Consider the following 13,782-nt stretch of genomic DNA (forward strand, 5'->3'; position numbering starts at 1 on the left):
ACTGCCTTCGGCTCAGGTCATGATCCTGGAGTCCCGGGATCGAGTCCCGCATCGGGCTCCCTGCTCGGCAGGGAGGACTCCCTGCTTCTCCCTCTGATCCTCCCCCTCTCATGCTCTCTGTCTCCCATTCTCTCTCTCAGATAAATAAATAAAAAATCTTTAAAAAAAAAAAGATAATGGGCATGAAATCAAAATTCGTTATTTAAAAGAATTTTTAAAAAATTTCAGCAACCCAAAACTGTAATTTACATTGTTTAGCACCCAACCAAAATCACTGGGCATATATAAAAGTAGAAACATATAGTCCCATACAGTAGAAAGTTCAATAGAAACAGACCCAATAGTCCTAATATCCAGATAAAAACCTTCAAGATGGTAGAGGAAAATGTAAGCATAATGAAGAGAGGTATGAATGAGAAAAAAAATGAAAGCTAGAATTTCTGAGATAAAAAACATACACCGTATGGGATTGAAAGCAGAATAGACACTCCAAAGAAAAGATTAGTGAATATGGAGACAAAGCAAAAGAAACTATCCAAAATGAAGCACAAAGATTAAACAGAAAAAAGAAAAGGACAAAGCATCCATGACCTGTGATACAATATTAAATGGCCTGACATACATGTAACTGAAGTCCCAGAAGAAAAACAAGTTGAAATATAACAGCCCCAAATTTTCCAACTTTGATAAAACTGTAAACCCACTGAATCAAGAATCTCAAAGAACCCTAAGTAGAATAATCTTTAAGAAAGTTGTGCAAAGACGTATCATAAATAAATTGCTAAAAACCAAGAATAAAGAGCCTATATTTTTAAAATACAGAGGGGGAGAAAAGACCCTTTACATATAGAAGAATAAAGTTGAGGACAACAGACTTTTTGTCAGAAATAATGCAAGTTAGAAGAGAGTGAAGAGACTTCTGTAAAGTACTACAGAAAACCGTCAACCAAGAATTCTTAACTGAGCTAAAACCTATTTCAAAAAGGAAGTCAAACAAAAACTTTTAAATGCAGTGCTAACAGATCTGTGCCCCTAGAAATATTAAAAGAAGCTCTTAAGGAGAAGGGAAATGATACCAGATGGAAATTTGGTTTTAGCCAAAGGAATATTACTAGGGTTAATGGAGACATTTAATGATGATAAAATGGTCAATTTATCATGAAGCACAACAATCCTAATGTATATGCACCTAATAAGAGCTACATAATACATAAAAAGACCGAATTAAAAGGAAAAACGGAAAAATCTACCATTATAGTTGAGGATTCTAACATTCCTCTCAGTAACTGATAGAAAATAGGCAGAAAAGCAATATAAATATATAAGATTAAGCTACACAATCAACTTGACCAAACTGACACTTGCTGAAAACTACAGCTAACAAAAGCAAGATGCATAATACTTTCAAGTACTCATAGAACATTCATCAAGGTAGAATATTCTGGGCCACAAAACAGAATTTTAATATAGTTAATACATTTAAGAAGGTTGAAATTAGGGTGCCTGGGTGGCTCAGTTGGTTAAGTGACTGCCTTCGGCTCAGGTCATGATCCTGGAGTCCCGGGATCAAGTCCCATATCAGGCTCCTTGCTCAGCAGGGGGTCTGCTTCTCCCTCTGACCCTCCCCCCTCTCATGTGCTCTCTCTCTCTCATTCTCTCTCTCAATAAATAAATAATCAAAAAAAAAAAAAAGGTTGAAATTATACAAATAAACATAAAGAAAAATATCTGGGGGCACCTGGGTGGCTCAGTTGGTTTAAGCATCTGCCTTTGGCTCAGGTCATGATCCCAGGTTTCTGAGATCGAGCACTGCATCAGGCTCCTTGCTCAGCGGGGAGCCTGCTTCTCCCTCCCCCTACCCCTGCTTGTGCTCTCTCTCGCTACCTCTCTCTGTCAAATAAATAAATAAAATCTTGGGGAAAAAAGAGAGGAAAAAAAAAATCTGGAAAATCCCCAAATACTTAACAATTAAACAGCATAAATATCACATGGGTCAAAAAAGAACTCAGAAGGGAAATTAGGAAATATCTTGAACTGAATTATGGATAAAAACACAACATATCAAAATATGTGGGATGCAATTAAGGCAGTATTTAAAGGAAAATTTACTGCATTAAATGCTCAGATCAGAAAAGATGAAATATGTGAAATCCATGACCTAAGCTTCCATCTTAAAAAAACTAGAAAAAGGGGGCGCCTGGGTGGCTCAGTCGGCTAAGCGGCTGCCTTCGGCTCAGGTCATGATCCCAGGGTCCTGGGATCGAGCCCCGCATCGGGCTCCCTGCTCGGCGGGAAGCCTGCTTCTCCCTCTCCCTCTGCCTGCCACTCTGCCTACTTGTGCTGTCTATCTCTCTGTCAAATAAATAAATAAAATCTTAAACAAAACAAAACAAAACAAAAAACTAGAAAAAGAACAGGAACTACACCACAAAAATAACAAAGCAAATAAAACAGAAGGATGGATTAGTAAAGATCAGAAATCAATGAAATACAACACACTCATGTGCATGCACACAAAGTAGAACAAATCAATGAATATGCTGATTCTTTAAGAAAAATCACTACAACTGATAAACCACAGGCTAGACTAATGAGAAAAAAGGGGAAGACACAAATTACCAAGATCAGGAATAAAACTGGAAGTATCCATATGGATCCAATAAACATTAAAAATAAGGGAAGATTATGAACAAACACCAAAGCTCATTCAAGAAGGAATGATCAACAAAATGAAAAGGCAACCTATTGAATGGAAAATATTTGCAAGTCATATATCTGATAAGGGATTAATATCCAAAACATATAAAGAAATCCTACAACTTAATAACAAAACAAAAAAACCCACAAATAATCCATTTAAAAAGGGGTAGATCTGAATAGTCATTTTTTCCAAAGAAAAGCACATGAAAAGATGCCCAGCATCACTAATCATCAGGGAAATGGCAAATGAAAGCACAATGAGACATCACTTCACACCTGATAACATAGCTATTATCAACAAGACAAGAAGTAACAAGTGTTGGCAAGGATGTGGAGAAAAGGGAAACCTTATACACTATTGGTGGGAATGTACATTGCTGCAGCCACTATGGAAAACAGTATGGAGGTTCCTCAAAAAATTAAAAACAGAACTACCATATGACCCAGCAATTACACTTCTGGGTATTTATCTGAAGAAAATAAAAGCATTAACACAAAAAAGTCTATGCATCTCCATTGCAGCATTTAGAATAACCAAAATGTGGACAACGTAAGTGTCCACTGATGGATGAATGGATAAAATGTGTATATAAAATGGAATGCTATTCTCTCATAAAAAGGAATGAAAGAAATTTTTCCAGTTGAGGCTACCTGGATGGGCCTTGAGGGCATTATGCTAAGTGAAATAAGTCAGAGAAAGAGAAAGACTGTGATCTTACTTATATGTGGAACCCAAAAAGCAAATAAATAAACCAAGCTCACAGATACAGAGAACAGACTGGTGGCTGACAGAGATGGGGTTGGAAATAGGTGAAGAGAGTCAAAAGATACAAACTTCCAGTTATAAAATAAGTAAGTCATCAGGATGTAATGTACAGCTTGGCAACTATAGTTAAAAATACCATGTTGCATATTTGAGAGTTGCTAAGAGAGATCTTCAAAGTTCTGATCAGAAGAAAAAAAAATTCTGTAACTACATATGGTGACAGACATTACTAGACTTATTGTGATCATTTCAAAATATATACAAATACTAAATCATTATAGTGTACATCTGAAACATGTTGTATGTTAATTGTACCTCAATTAAAAAATTTAGTATGTTCTTTCCAGTTAATAAAGTCTTACAGTAATTTTACACTTAATATTGTATGTTGCTGTTACCAAAAATGTTATTTTGTATCAACTGTCACTTTGATGTAATAATTTAAGTTTGGTATTTTCTACTGATACAGTTATTAGTAGTATGAGGAACATCAGTTAGGGTCCCAGCTGCAAGCAGTACACTCAAATTAAGATGAATCAAAGATATTTACAAAAGGGCAGGCAGGATAGGAGAATCACAGGATTAATGCAGTAACCAAAATTAGAAGCCCCTACTCCTAAAACAGAAAAGATAAGGGATGAGAGCTGTTATCACTCCCCAAAGAGAAAAAAGGTGTATTGAAAGGAAACTTTGGTTGAAGGACACAGGCAACCCAACCTCAAAAGGAGGAAATAGGGAAATAAATACCTTGACCTTTGAGGTTTCCTCCCATCTTCTCCTAGAGCTCCTCACTGGCTTACCCCAACAGGAATCCAAAGTAAGGGAACCCAGTGATGAGTACAGGCTGGCCTTCAGCAGAGTGGATGTGGAGGGGCCAACAGATGATGCGAAGCATGTGTTGCTTATTTTAATAAGTATTCCTTTCTGTATTGACAATTTGAATGTTAATTAATCAGGACTGCAGTTGCTGGTGACAGAAACTCAATGTGATGTCATTTAAACAAAAAAAGGAAAAACTGGAGGAAGGGGTAGAGAAGAACTGATTTTAGGGAAACAAATGCTCCTGGGGCACAATCTTCCTCATCTCTACAAGTTGGTTTCTTTGTAACAAAGTGGGGACCTGGTCTCCAGAAGTGACTTGGGTGGCATCTTTAGAGCAGTATAATGAGATGAGATGAGACTCAGCTTCCAACTCCACAGAGAAAAGTCTTAGAGAAGAACTTTACTAAGAGATGTAAATGAAGATTTGCATAAACAGGCTAGGAAGACTGATTTGAAAGATGTTAATTCTTATCAAATTATAAGCATAATGTAATCCTAAATGTCACTTGAATTTTTGGGGAATATGAAAAATAAAGTCTAAACTTCATCAAGAATTTGCCCAAAAAAGGAACAGCAAAGATAACTTGTTCAATTATTAAAATGCATTATCAAGGGACGCCTGGTGGCTCAGTCGTTAAGCGTCAGCCTTCCGCTCAGGTCATGATCCCAGGGTCCTGGGATCAAGCCCCACATTGGGCTCCCTGCTTGGCAGGAAGCCTGCTTCTCCCTCTCCCACTCCCCCTGCTTGTGTTCCTGCTCTCGCTATCTCTCTCTCTGTCAAATAAATAAATAAATCTTTTTAAAAATTGCATTATCAAGTGATTAGCAATTAAAAGTGTTATTCTGATGGAAGAATGGCAAGTTAATTGAACAAAGCAGATATGTAGGTATGTGCATAATAAAGAACCCAAACTAATGGGATGGGAATGGATTAACCAATAAATGGTGCTGGGAAAATTAACTATACGGGACAAAATTATGCTAGACCCTTAAGTCACATTTTATACCTAGATAACTTAAAAGATAACTTAAAGAGAAATGTAAAAAAGGAAAGCATAAAATATAATAGAGAAGATGAACATTTAATCTTGGTATGCAAAAGACTTTTTAAGTATAATAAAGGAGATTTTACAACATATAAATGTACAACTTAAATGAGAAAAAATTACATGCAAAATTAAAAGGCAAACCGCAAACTAGAAAAACATTCTTAAACTGAGGAACTATTACTACACTATATAAAAATATTAAACAAATGTTTACTAAATGATGTTTTTGTTGGTTAAATGTACTGTTCTGAAATCATTAGGGAAAAACAAAGCTAATTATTTTAGATAATAGTAAAAGATAATGATATTACCTTATTGAAAATAAATGCTTTAGATTGGCCATTCATAATTTAGTAAAATTTTATTTTCATTATACCTATAATAGAAGAGTAAAATACACACAGAAGTAAGATTCACATATTTTTCATTTTTAGAAAATTAAGTCCCTTATGGTCAAAAGTGGTCATTTTATATCCTTCACACATATTCACTGTGAATAGCTTCACTCAAATTACCTAGGTTTTGTTGTACAATACATTAACTGCAGTTGCTGGTATAATTAAAAAAAAAAAAAAGACAACTTGTAAAAATGTCACTCACCTGACATGGGACATTAAACACATAGAATGAGTTCAATAATGATCTGAATTTAATAAAGAATTGATTTAACTCTGCTCAAGAGTCATAACTGAACACTTCTTTCCTAATGGAAGAACAAATTCAGAATATGCTATAAATACCAATTTTTAAAAAAATTGATGAGAAAATATGAATAGTGGCTGAAAAGATAAATGGGTGCATTCAATGAGAATTTTTATTTCAATTATCCACAAAACAATATTATGATACCTTATAAAAATATTAAGTTTTAGGCTACCATTATTCATTAAAAAAAAGTGTTTGTGCTAGAAAGGTTGTTTTTGCCAACTTCCTTTTCTGGTGAGGGTTAAATTCCACATTAAGACACTGAAGATGAAAAGCTGCTGGGAAAAAAAATCTTCAAATGTACAAAGTTATTTCTCTTGGCAATTTAAAAATACATAACCATTTAAACTGAATACACATTAAATTAGTGTTTTATTTCCTTACTATACAATTGATATAAGGAACTGCTCCATTTAGTTAAAACCTAATGAATACCATCAACTTTTCCTGACTTATTTTTCTGAACACAATTAGTACATAATTTTGTTATCCTTTTTAAAATGCTTAGAAAGATTATAATATCATAGTTCACAGAAAGCCCTTTAAAAATCTGATGTCCCAGGTTGTAGATGTTCAGGGTAAATGATGACAGCAGTCTTAGGAAGACCCTCTTGGAAGAGAGATTCAATACTAAACAGGTTTGGTAAACATTAGAAACCTCAACAACTTTTAGTACCAGAACTATTACCAACTTACATGAAGCTCATTTGTCACATTTTTAAATTGTCTGAATTTCAACATAGTTACCATGGCACAGATTTTTAAACTTAATGATGAAATCAGATAAGTGATGGTAGTTAAAAATTGTAATTACAGGGGCTGTTGGTTTTCAAGGTTACAGTGGAACTTGGGGTTAGGGGTTGTGAACAGGGCAAGTACACAACAAAGCTCACTGATCTTACTTAGATTCAACCAGTTTTCTTGAATAAATGTTGATCAGGAAAAAAAGGAATTATAATTCTAAAATATGGGAACGTAATGTATTGCTTTAAAAGTGTGACTTATTATAAAGGAGAATATTTTAAGACATAAATACCAGACATTTGTCAGATTCAGTTCCTTTGCTACACTTAAACCAACTATTTAAATTCATATTTTGGAATTTCTTTTTGAGTCGGACATAAAACTTTTGAGTTTCACTTCTACACTCTGGGCAAAAAACCTGTCCCCCCCCACCCCTTCCAGTGCTGCTGTTATTCTCACTAAATTTTCCTCCCCAAGTCAACTAAATTCTAAAAAGGGAAAAAATGATCACCATTAAGTATATTTAAAAAGTTAATGCAGATTTCAACACAGATTTGAAAACTGGAGTTCTAAAAATGTTTTGCATAAAAACTGTTATCACTGGAATTAGTGGGAAGCCTTAACTCAGCTGTTTGAGGCTGTAACGCTCATTTAGTGTTTATGTTAAGATTAGTTTTAGTCATACCTTGTAACTCTTAAAATCTCAGAAAACAGTTAAGTGAGGAGCTGTGAGTGCCAGCAAAGCCATTTTGTCACTCCTTAACATGAACATTAAGCAAAACATTCCATCCCTCTACCTATAAAATTTTCACATTTTCTTTTCTCATATTTCCTTTAAATATTTTCCTGTCAGTCTATATTCAGGAAGAGCAAAAGTGCATTCGAGTCCCTGATCTAGTGATATTTTATATTTGTGGCACCCATCACCGTAAGTACATACTAGAAATATCTCACAGTACCAGTCTATTTTTTAAAAAGGACTGTTTAAATACTGGGTCTTATTTTTTCATGCTATCTGAAGATTAAAAGATTTTTCCCTTGGACAGTACAACTTCAATTATATAGTGCCTTAAAAAAAAAAAAAATCAATGCCTTATAAAAGATTACCTCACTTTCTAGTTACCTTCATTATTCTAAACTGAGCTATTCAGAAAATGATTAATCAAAGTGAAAAATTTCGTCTACTTTCCAGTTCCATGAGTATGAGTATTAACATAGTGCATTATACTTTCAAATGTCACTACTGTCATCTAACATTTAATCAGGTTTTAGATGCTGTTTATATTCCTTTTTGCTTCTAAAAACCTGGTGCATTTCCATGCAAAAGAAGGTAGATATTAATAAGATTGCATATTAACTGTTCAACTTAGAAAAAAACTTGAGAGAACAATGAATGGAAAAAATCTTTAAAAACTGGAATGGAATTGTTTGGTCCCATAAAGTTCCTTAACTTTAGATTTTATTATGGTATAACTTTTTATCTCCCAAGTTTTGTCTATAATGATACACAATTTTCTCTTAACAACTCTTGAGTTTGGGGAATAAAAGAAAGGAAGTGATTTATAATGAAGTAGCCTTGTTGCTTTTCATTGTCATGCTATCACTCACACTGTAATCAATATCATAACTATACTTTCTTTGGACCCTGAAATAAGTTGGAAAATTCATCATTGGTATTTTAGAGTTTAACACTTGGAAAAAAAAAAAAAAATGGTTTGTGCAACCATATCTGGAATTCCAGTTTACCATTAAAAACATGCAGAGTGAAGAAGACTTTCTTCTTTTGATTCCTGTATGTAAAATAAGGAAGTCTACACAAGTTCTTTACATTTTGGCAGATTTGTGCATATAAAAGGCTACTTGGATTATAAATTTTCTCCTGGCTGGTACTGTGGCTCTGTAGCAGTGAAGTAGTCTTCCAAGAAGGACTGAATATATTCAAATGTTGGTCTTTCATCAGGGTCCTTCTTCCAACAAAGATTCATCAATTCATGTAGGGATTCTGGGCAGCCCTGAGGGCAAGGCATCCTGTATCCTCGTTCCACCTGTTCTAGCACTTCACGGTTTACCATACCTAACATACAAGATCCAAATATTAGGAAGAGTGATCCCAAACATCACTAGCAAAACAGAACAAACCCCCTAGCCACTAAATCATTCAAGGTATAGTGAGTTTATTTAGTGAAAGGATTCTTTCAACAAAAAAATAAATTTTAAATGTCAAGTATATCAAGAGCTTAGAAAATGCTCATCTGTTTCAACAGGTCTAATTTTTTTTCATTCCACCTAAAACCTTACTTTTAACACTAATGCCTTCAAAAGCCAACCCCATTTGATTAATGAGAATGTAGAGTACTACTTTGAAGGACTGATACTTTCTGATATTAACAGTTTACAAGGACCAAATTTGGGTTAATGAGGGACAGTGGCAAGATAATGTCTGAAAGAACTTCCAAACAAGTTCAGAAGAAAGTTTTGGTCCTGGTAACTATATAGATGCACTTCCCTGAAACAGCTTCCTGTTTGCCTTTCTTCAAGTTATTAAATACAATTCCTTTCTTGTATTCCTTTGTACTCCTGCTTTCATTAGTAGCTCACCCTGTGTTACGCTAGGCTAAGCATACCTTCAATTAGGGGGGGGGGGGTTGTTGGGGAGATGATCCAGGATATTTAAGATATGTTTATTACCTCAGAGAATAATAGAGATTAAAGGCCCATTTGGAAAATGTCCTGAGAAAGCTGAGGTGAATTGGGTCACACCTCATGTGTTTGCTCCATCTCAAGAATCATGATTCTCAAATGCCAAAATAATGAGAGGGAGAGAAGCGGACGGAAGGGAGAAAAGAGAAGAAATAAAAGCCTTTCTCCCCCTCGCATTTTTTGCTCTTACTAAACTCTAGTTAAGGCTCTTGGAATAACCAAGAGCTAAAATGAAATGCCAGCTTACCTGGATATGGCACTCTGCCCTTTGTTACCAGCTCTGTCTGCAGAATTCCAAATGACCATACATCAGACTTTATCGTAAATCGACCATATAGTGCAGCCTCGGGAGCTGTCCATTTGATTGGAAACTTTGCACCTAAAACAATGATAATCCTGCTTAAGTAAATTGTTTTTAAAAATCTATTTTTGTAAATATGCTGTAAGCAGGGCTAATCTTTTGTCAATACCTTTATTGTGTCATCAATGTCAGATTCTTCAAAAGTACAAGATACATGGGAAAAATTCTTTAAAATTTAAAATTTATATTAAAATAAATCACATTTCTTCCTCATAAATCAATGACATAAGAAAAAGAAATGTTGGTGGGGACAGAAAACTGTTCAAGAATAGAGGTAGAGGGGCGCCTGGGTGGCTCAGTCGGTTGAGCATCCAACTCTTGATCTCGGCTGAGGTCTTGATCTTGGGGTCATCAGTTTAGGCCCCATACTGTGCTCCACACTGGGCGTGAAGCCTACTTAAAAAACAGAAAGAACAAAAAAAAACAACCAAACAAACAAAAAAAACCAGAGGTAGAAACTCTAATAAGCAACTAAAAACATGATTATAGGCTCTATAACGTTTAAGGAAGTCTAACACCTAGCAGCTATAGCTAACTGTTGGTTGATGAGGGCCCATTCTGTTGGATTCTAATTTTAAAAGCCTCTATTTACTCAAATATTTAGTGTATGCTTCCTATGCACAAGACGTTTGCTAATCATTATGGGAGACATAAAAACACAGCCTTTGTGAAGCTTAGACATTTAGAGTGGAAATAAGATTATAGGTGTCTTATATACTTATGTATATATACAATGTTATAAAATAGTTCTTTAGATATTCAGAAAAGCAGATCAATTTTCACAAGCAGTCACAAAAACTTTCATTTAAAAAGCAGCAGCTAGGGGCGCCTGGGTGCCTCAGTCGTTAAGCGCCTGCCTTCGGCTCAGGTCATGATCCCAGCGTTCCGGGATCGAGCCCCGCATCGGGCTCCCCGCTCGGCGGGAAGCCTGCCTCTCCCCCCTCCACTCCCCCTGCCTGTGCTCCTCTCTCACTGTGTCTCTCTCTGTCAAATAAATAAATAAAATCTTTAAAAAAAAAAAAAAAAAAAGCAGCAGCTAGAGGCACCCAGGTGGCTCAGTCAGTTAAAAGTTCGACTCTTGATTTTGGCTCAGGTCATAATCTCAGGCTCCAGGCCCACTGTGGGGCCTGCTTAAGATTCTCTCTCCTTCTCCCTCTGCTCCTTCTCGCCCCCTCTCCCTCTCAAATAAAATAAAATAAATAAAACAAAATAAAATGTAGCAGCTAAGTTAAACTTTCAAGAATGGTTAGAATTTTTAAAGTTAAGGATTATAGAAGAACAGGAAGATATTCAGCTGGAGGGAACTATACAAAAGTATAGAGGCTGAAAAGAAAGCCTTGTGTTGAAGGGGGTTTCTTAACCTGGCACGACTGGCATTTGGGGCTGGATAATTCTTTGTTTGTTGGGGGGCCAGTTTGTACATCGTAGGATGTTTACCAGTATACCTGGCCTCTACCCACTAGATGTCAGTAGCTGTCCCAGCTGTAACAACCAAAACTGTCTCCAAACATTGCCAAATGTCCCCTGAGGGAACAATATCACCCCTGGTTGAGAGCCTAGTTTAAGGCAACAGTTCCCAGTGCTTTGTGTACTAATGTGGTCACTGACAAAAAGTCACAGTCTGCTACGGAAAAAAAAAGAGAGAGAGAGAGAAAAAGGATCACATATCAATTCACAATTTTTATTAATTTATAGGTATTATTAATTTATATTTCTTATTAATTTATATGTATATCCTTTATCCTGAGATTATGTCCTTCCTATTTGGATAGTATTAAAATGCTTTCTTTTATGAAATGATAACAGTTGATAGCTGAGAAAAAAATTTTTTTGGCCTACTAACTAAATCTTTACTAATCTTTATGCTGGCCTTACTAGACTGTATTGAAATAGTTTGTTTACAATTCAGTCTTAGACATTAGTCAATGAGCTCCTCGACAGCAGAAACCAAGCTCTCCTAGCCGTGCCCTCATGCCTAGCACAAACATTTGTTAAAGGTAAGCCAGCACTAGAGAGTAGGGGACGTGGCATGCCAAGGCATCTTTTTTTTTTTCTTTAAAGGCCTCTTTCTTCATAGGTGTGGAAAGTGACTGAAGATTTTCAAGCAGGAACGACAACCTATGTCATGATTTGTTCTGGAACCTACTCAATCTCTGCCTGTCAAAGTTACTCTCTTTCAGGGTGCCTGGGTGGCTGTCGGTTAAGATCTGACACTTGATTTAGCTTGGGTCATGATCTCAGGGCCCTGAGATTGAGCCCTGCATGGGGCTCTGTGCTCAGCTCGGGGGGGGGGGGGGGGGCCAGTCTGCTTCGGATTCTCTCTCCCCCTCTCCCTCTGCCCCTTCCCCCTGCGTGCTCGCTCTCTCAGATAAATCTTTAAAAAAAAAAAGTTACTCTTCTCCAAAGCCCTGCTCTCTGAGCCATCCCCTCTGTGAAGTCCTTCCTGTTCTTTCCTCTTTCCCACAGTACTTTTCATATACTCTTTTGACATCAATTACACAATAATTTGCTTTATAGTTATATACATACATATACATATATTTCACCTATTAAAATATAAGCTCAATATTTACTATCTATTATGTTAGGTAATGTCAGGCACAATATTTTATTTCACTGAAGTTTCACAACAATCTTTAAGAGGAGATATTACCATCTAGTCTTTGTAAGTAAGGAGACTGAGGCGCAGTCAAAAAATTTAGATAACTTGGTTGAGGTCTCTGGATGATAAGATGGAACTGGGATTCAAAAACTCATACTCTTTCCATATGCATATATTGTATATATGTATGTTCAGTAAGTATGTACTGAATTAAAGTTTGCAAAAACAGACATCAAACAGAAGAATCAACCTTATATTAATTTCCACAAGTTCCCTTCCCTCTGTATAGTGTCAATCTTCCAAACATCTTTATTTATCACAACTATAAATTTGAAGAATTATAAATCTGGTGTAAAGATGGTTTCCAAGTCCTTTATAAAATTGTATGCCATTACTCAATTTATTAACTTCAAAAATACCTTTTCTGATCCTTAGTGTAGTAAAATCTGGATGGTTCTGAAGTTTGTAACAAAAGGAATTTAAAAATGCTTATTTGTTGGCATGACAAAAACAGTAAAAAAAAAAAGAGGAGTGTACTGCTTGCTATATTTATAACACAAAAAACACAAAGTCAAGTTCCTCCTTGAGGGAAATAAGTATCATAAAGTCATGGCATCATGTATATACATGATGAATAAGATGTTTCTGTGACTCTTTTGAACAGACCTAGAGCGATTCTTATTCTGCAAAACCCTGAATACTCAAAAGAATGGTAAGAAAATCCACTGAGCATTAGGTTACGCTTGCATTTACTAAAAGTAATTTTACCTTGTCTTGCTGTATATTCATTGTCTTCAATTAACCTTGCTAAACCAAAATCTGCTATTTTGCACACAAGATTTTCTCCTACAAGAATATTAGCAGCCCGAAGATCTCGGTGAATATAATTCATTCTTTCAATATATGCCATACCATCAGCAATCTTGAAAAGGAAAAAAAAAAAAAGACATATGATACAAAGGGAAGGAGGGAGAGGGGGAGTCAGAAAAGGGAGAGCAGGAGAAGAAACAAGAGATGCATATGGCCCACAAAGCCTAAAACATTTATATGGCCCTTCACAAAAACAGTTTGCTGAACCCTACTGTTGTGTTTAAGAGCCTTGAACACAGGACCATGGACTAGGCTTGGCATATGCTAAAGCCTCACATGGACAGTTTCTTGGTATTAAGCTTCCCTAAAGGGGCACCTGGGTGGCTCAGTCATTAAGTGTCTGCCTTTGGCTCAGGTCATGATCCCAGAGTCCTGGGATCGAGCCCCACATCGGGCTCCCTGCTCAGCGGGAAGCCTGCTTCTCCCTCTCCCATTCCCCCTGCTTGTGTTCCCTCTCTCACTG

General features: G+C 36.0%; 1 protein-coding gene across 1 annotated transcript in view; it reads right to left on the reverse strand.

The window, feature by feature from the left end:
- Positions 1-5,351: 5,351 nt before the first annotated feature.
- Positions 5,352-13,782, reverse strand: part of YES1 (YES proto-oncogene 1, Src family tyrosine kinase) — a 75,194-nt gene continuing 66,763 nt past the window's right edge. The window contains exons 10-12 of the mRNA XM_021686044.2: positions 13,218-13,371; positions 9,734-9,865; positions 5,352-8,860 (exon numbers count right to left, since the gene is read on the reverse strand). Of these exons, the coding sequence (XP_021541719.1) occupies positions 8,652-8,860; positions 9,734-9,865; positions 13,218-13,371 (495 nt within the window). The 3' untranslated portion in view covers positions 5,352-8,651. The remainder of the gene's footprint in view (positions 8,861-9,733; positions 9,866-13,217; positions 13,372-13,782) is intronic.

Source organism: Neomonachus schauinslandi, chromosome 14, assembly GCF_002201575.2.
Source record: "Neomonachus schauinslandi chromosome 14, ASM220157v2, whole genome shotgun sequence".
Classification (NCBI taxonomy): Eukaryota; Metazoa; Chordata; class Mammalia; order Carnivora; family Phocidae; genus Neomonachus; species Neomonachus schauinslandi.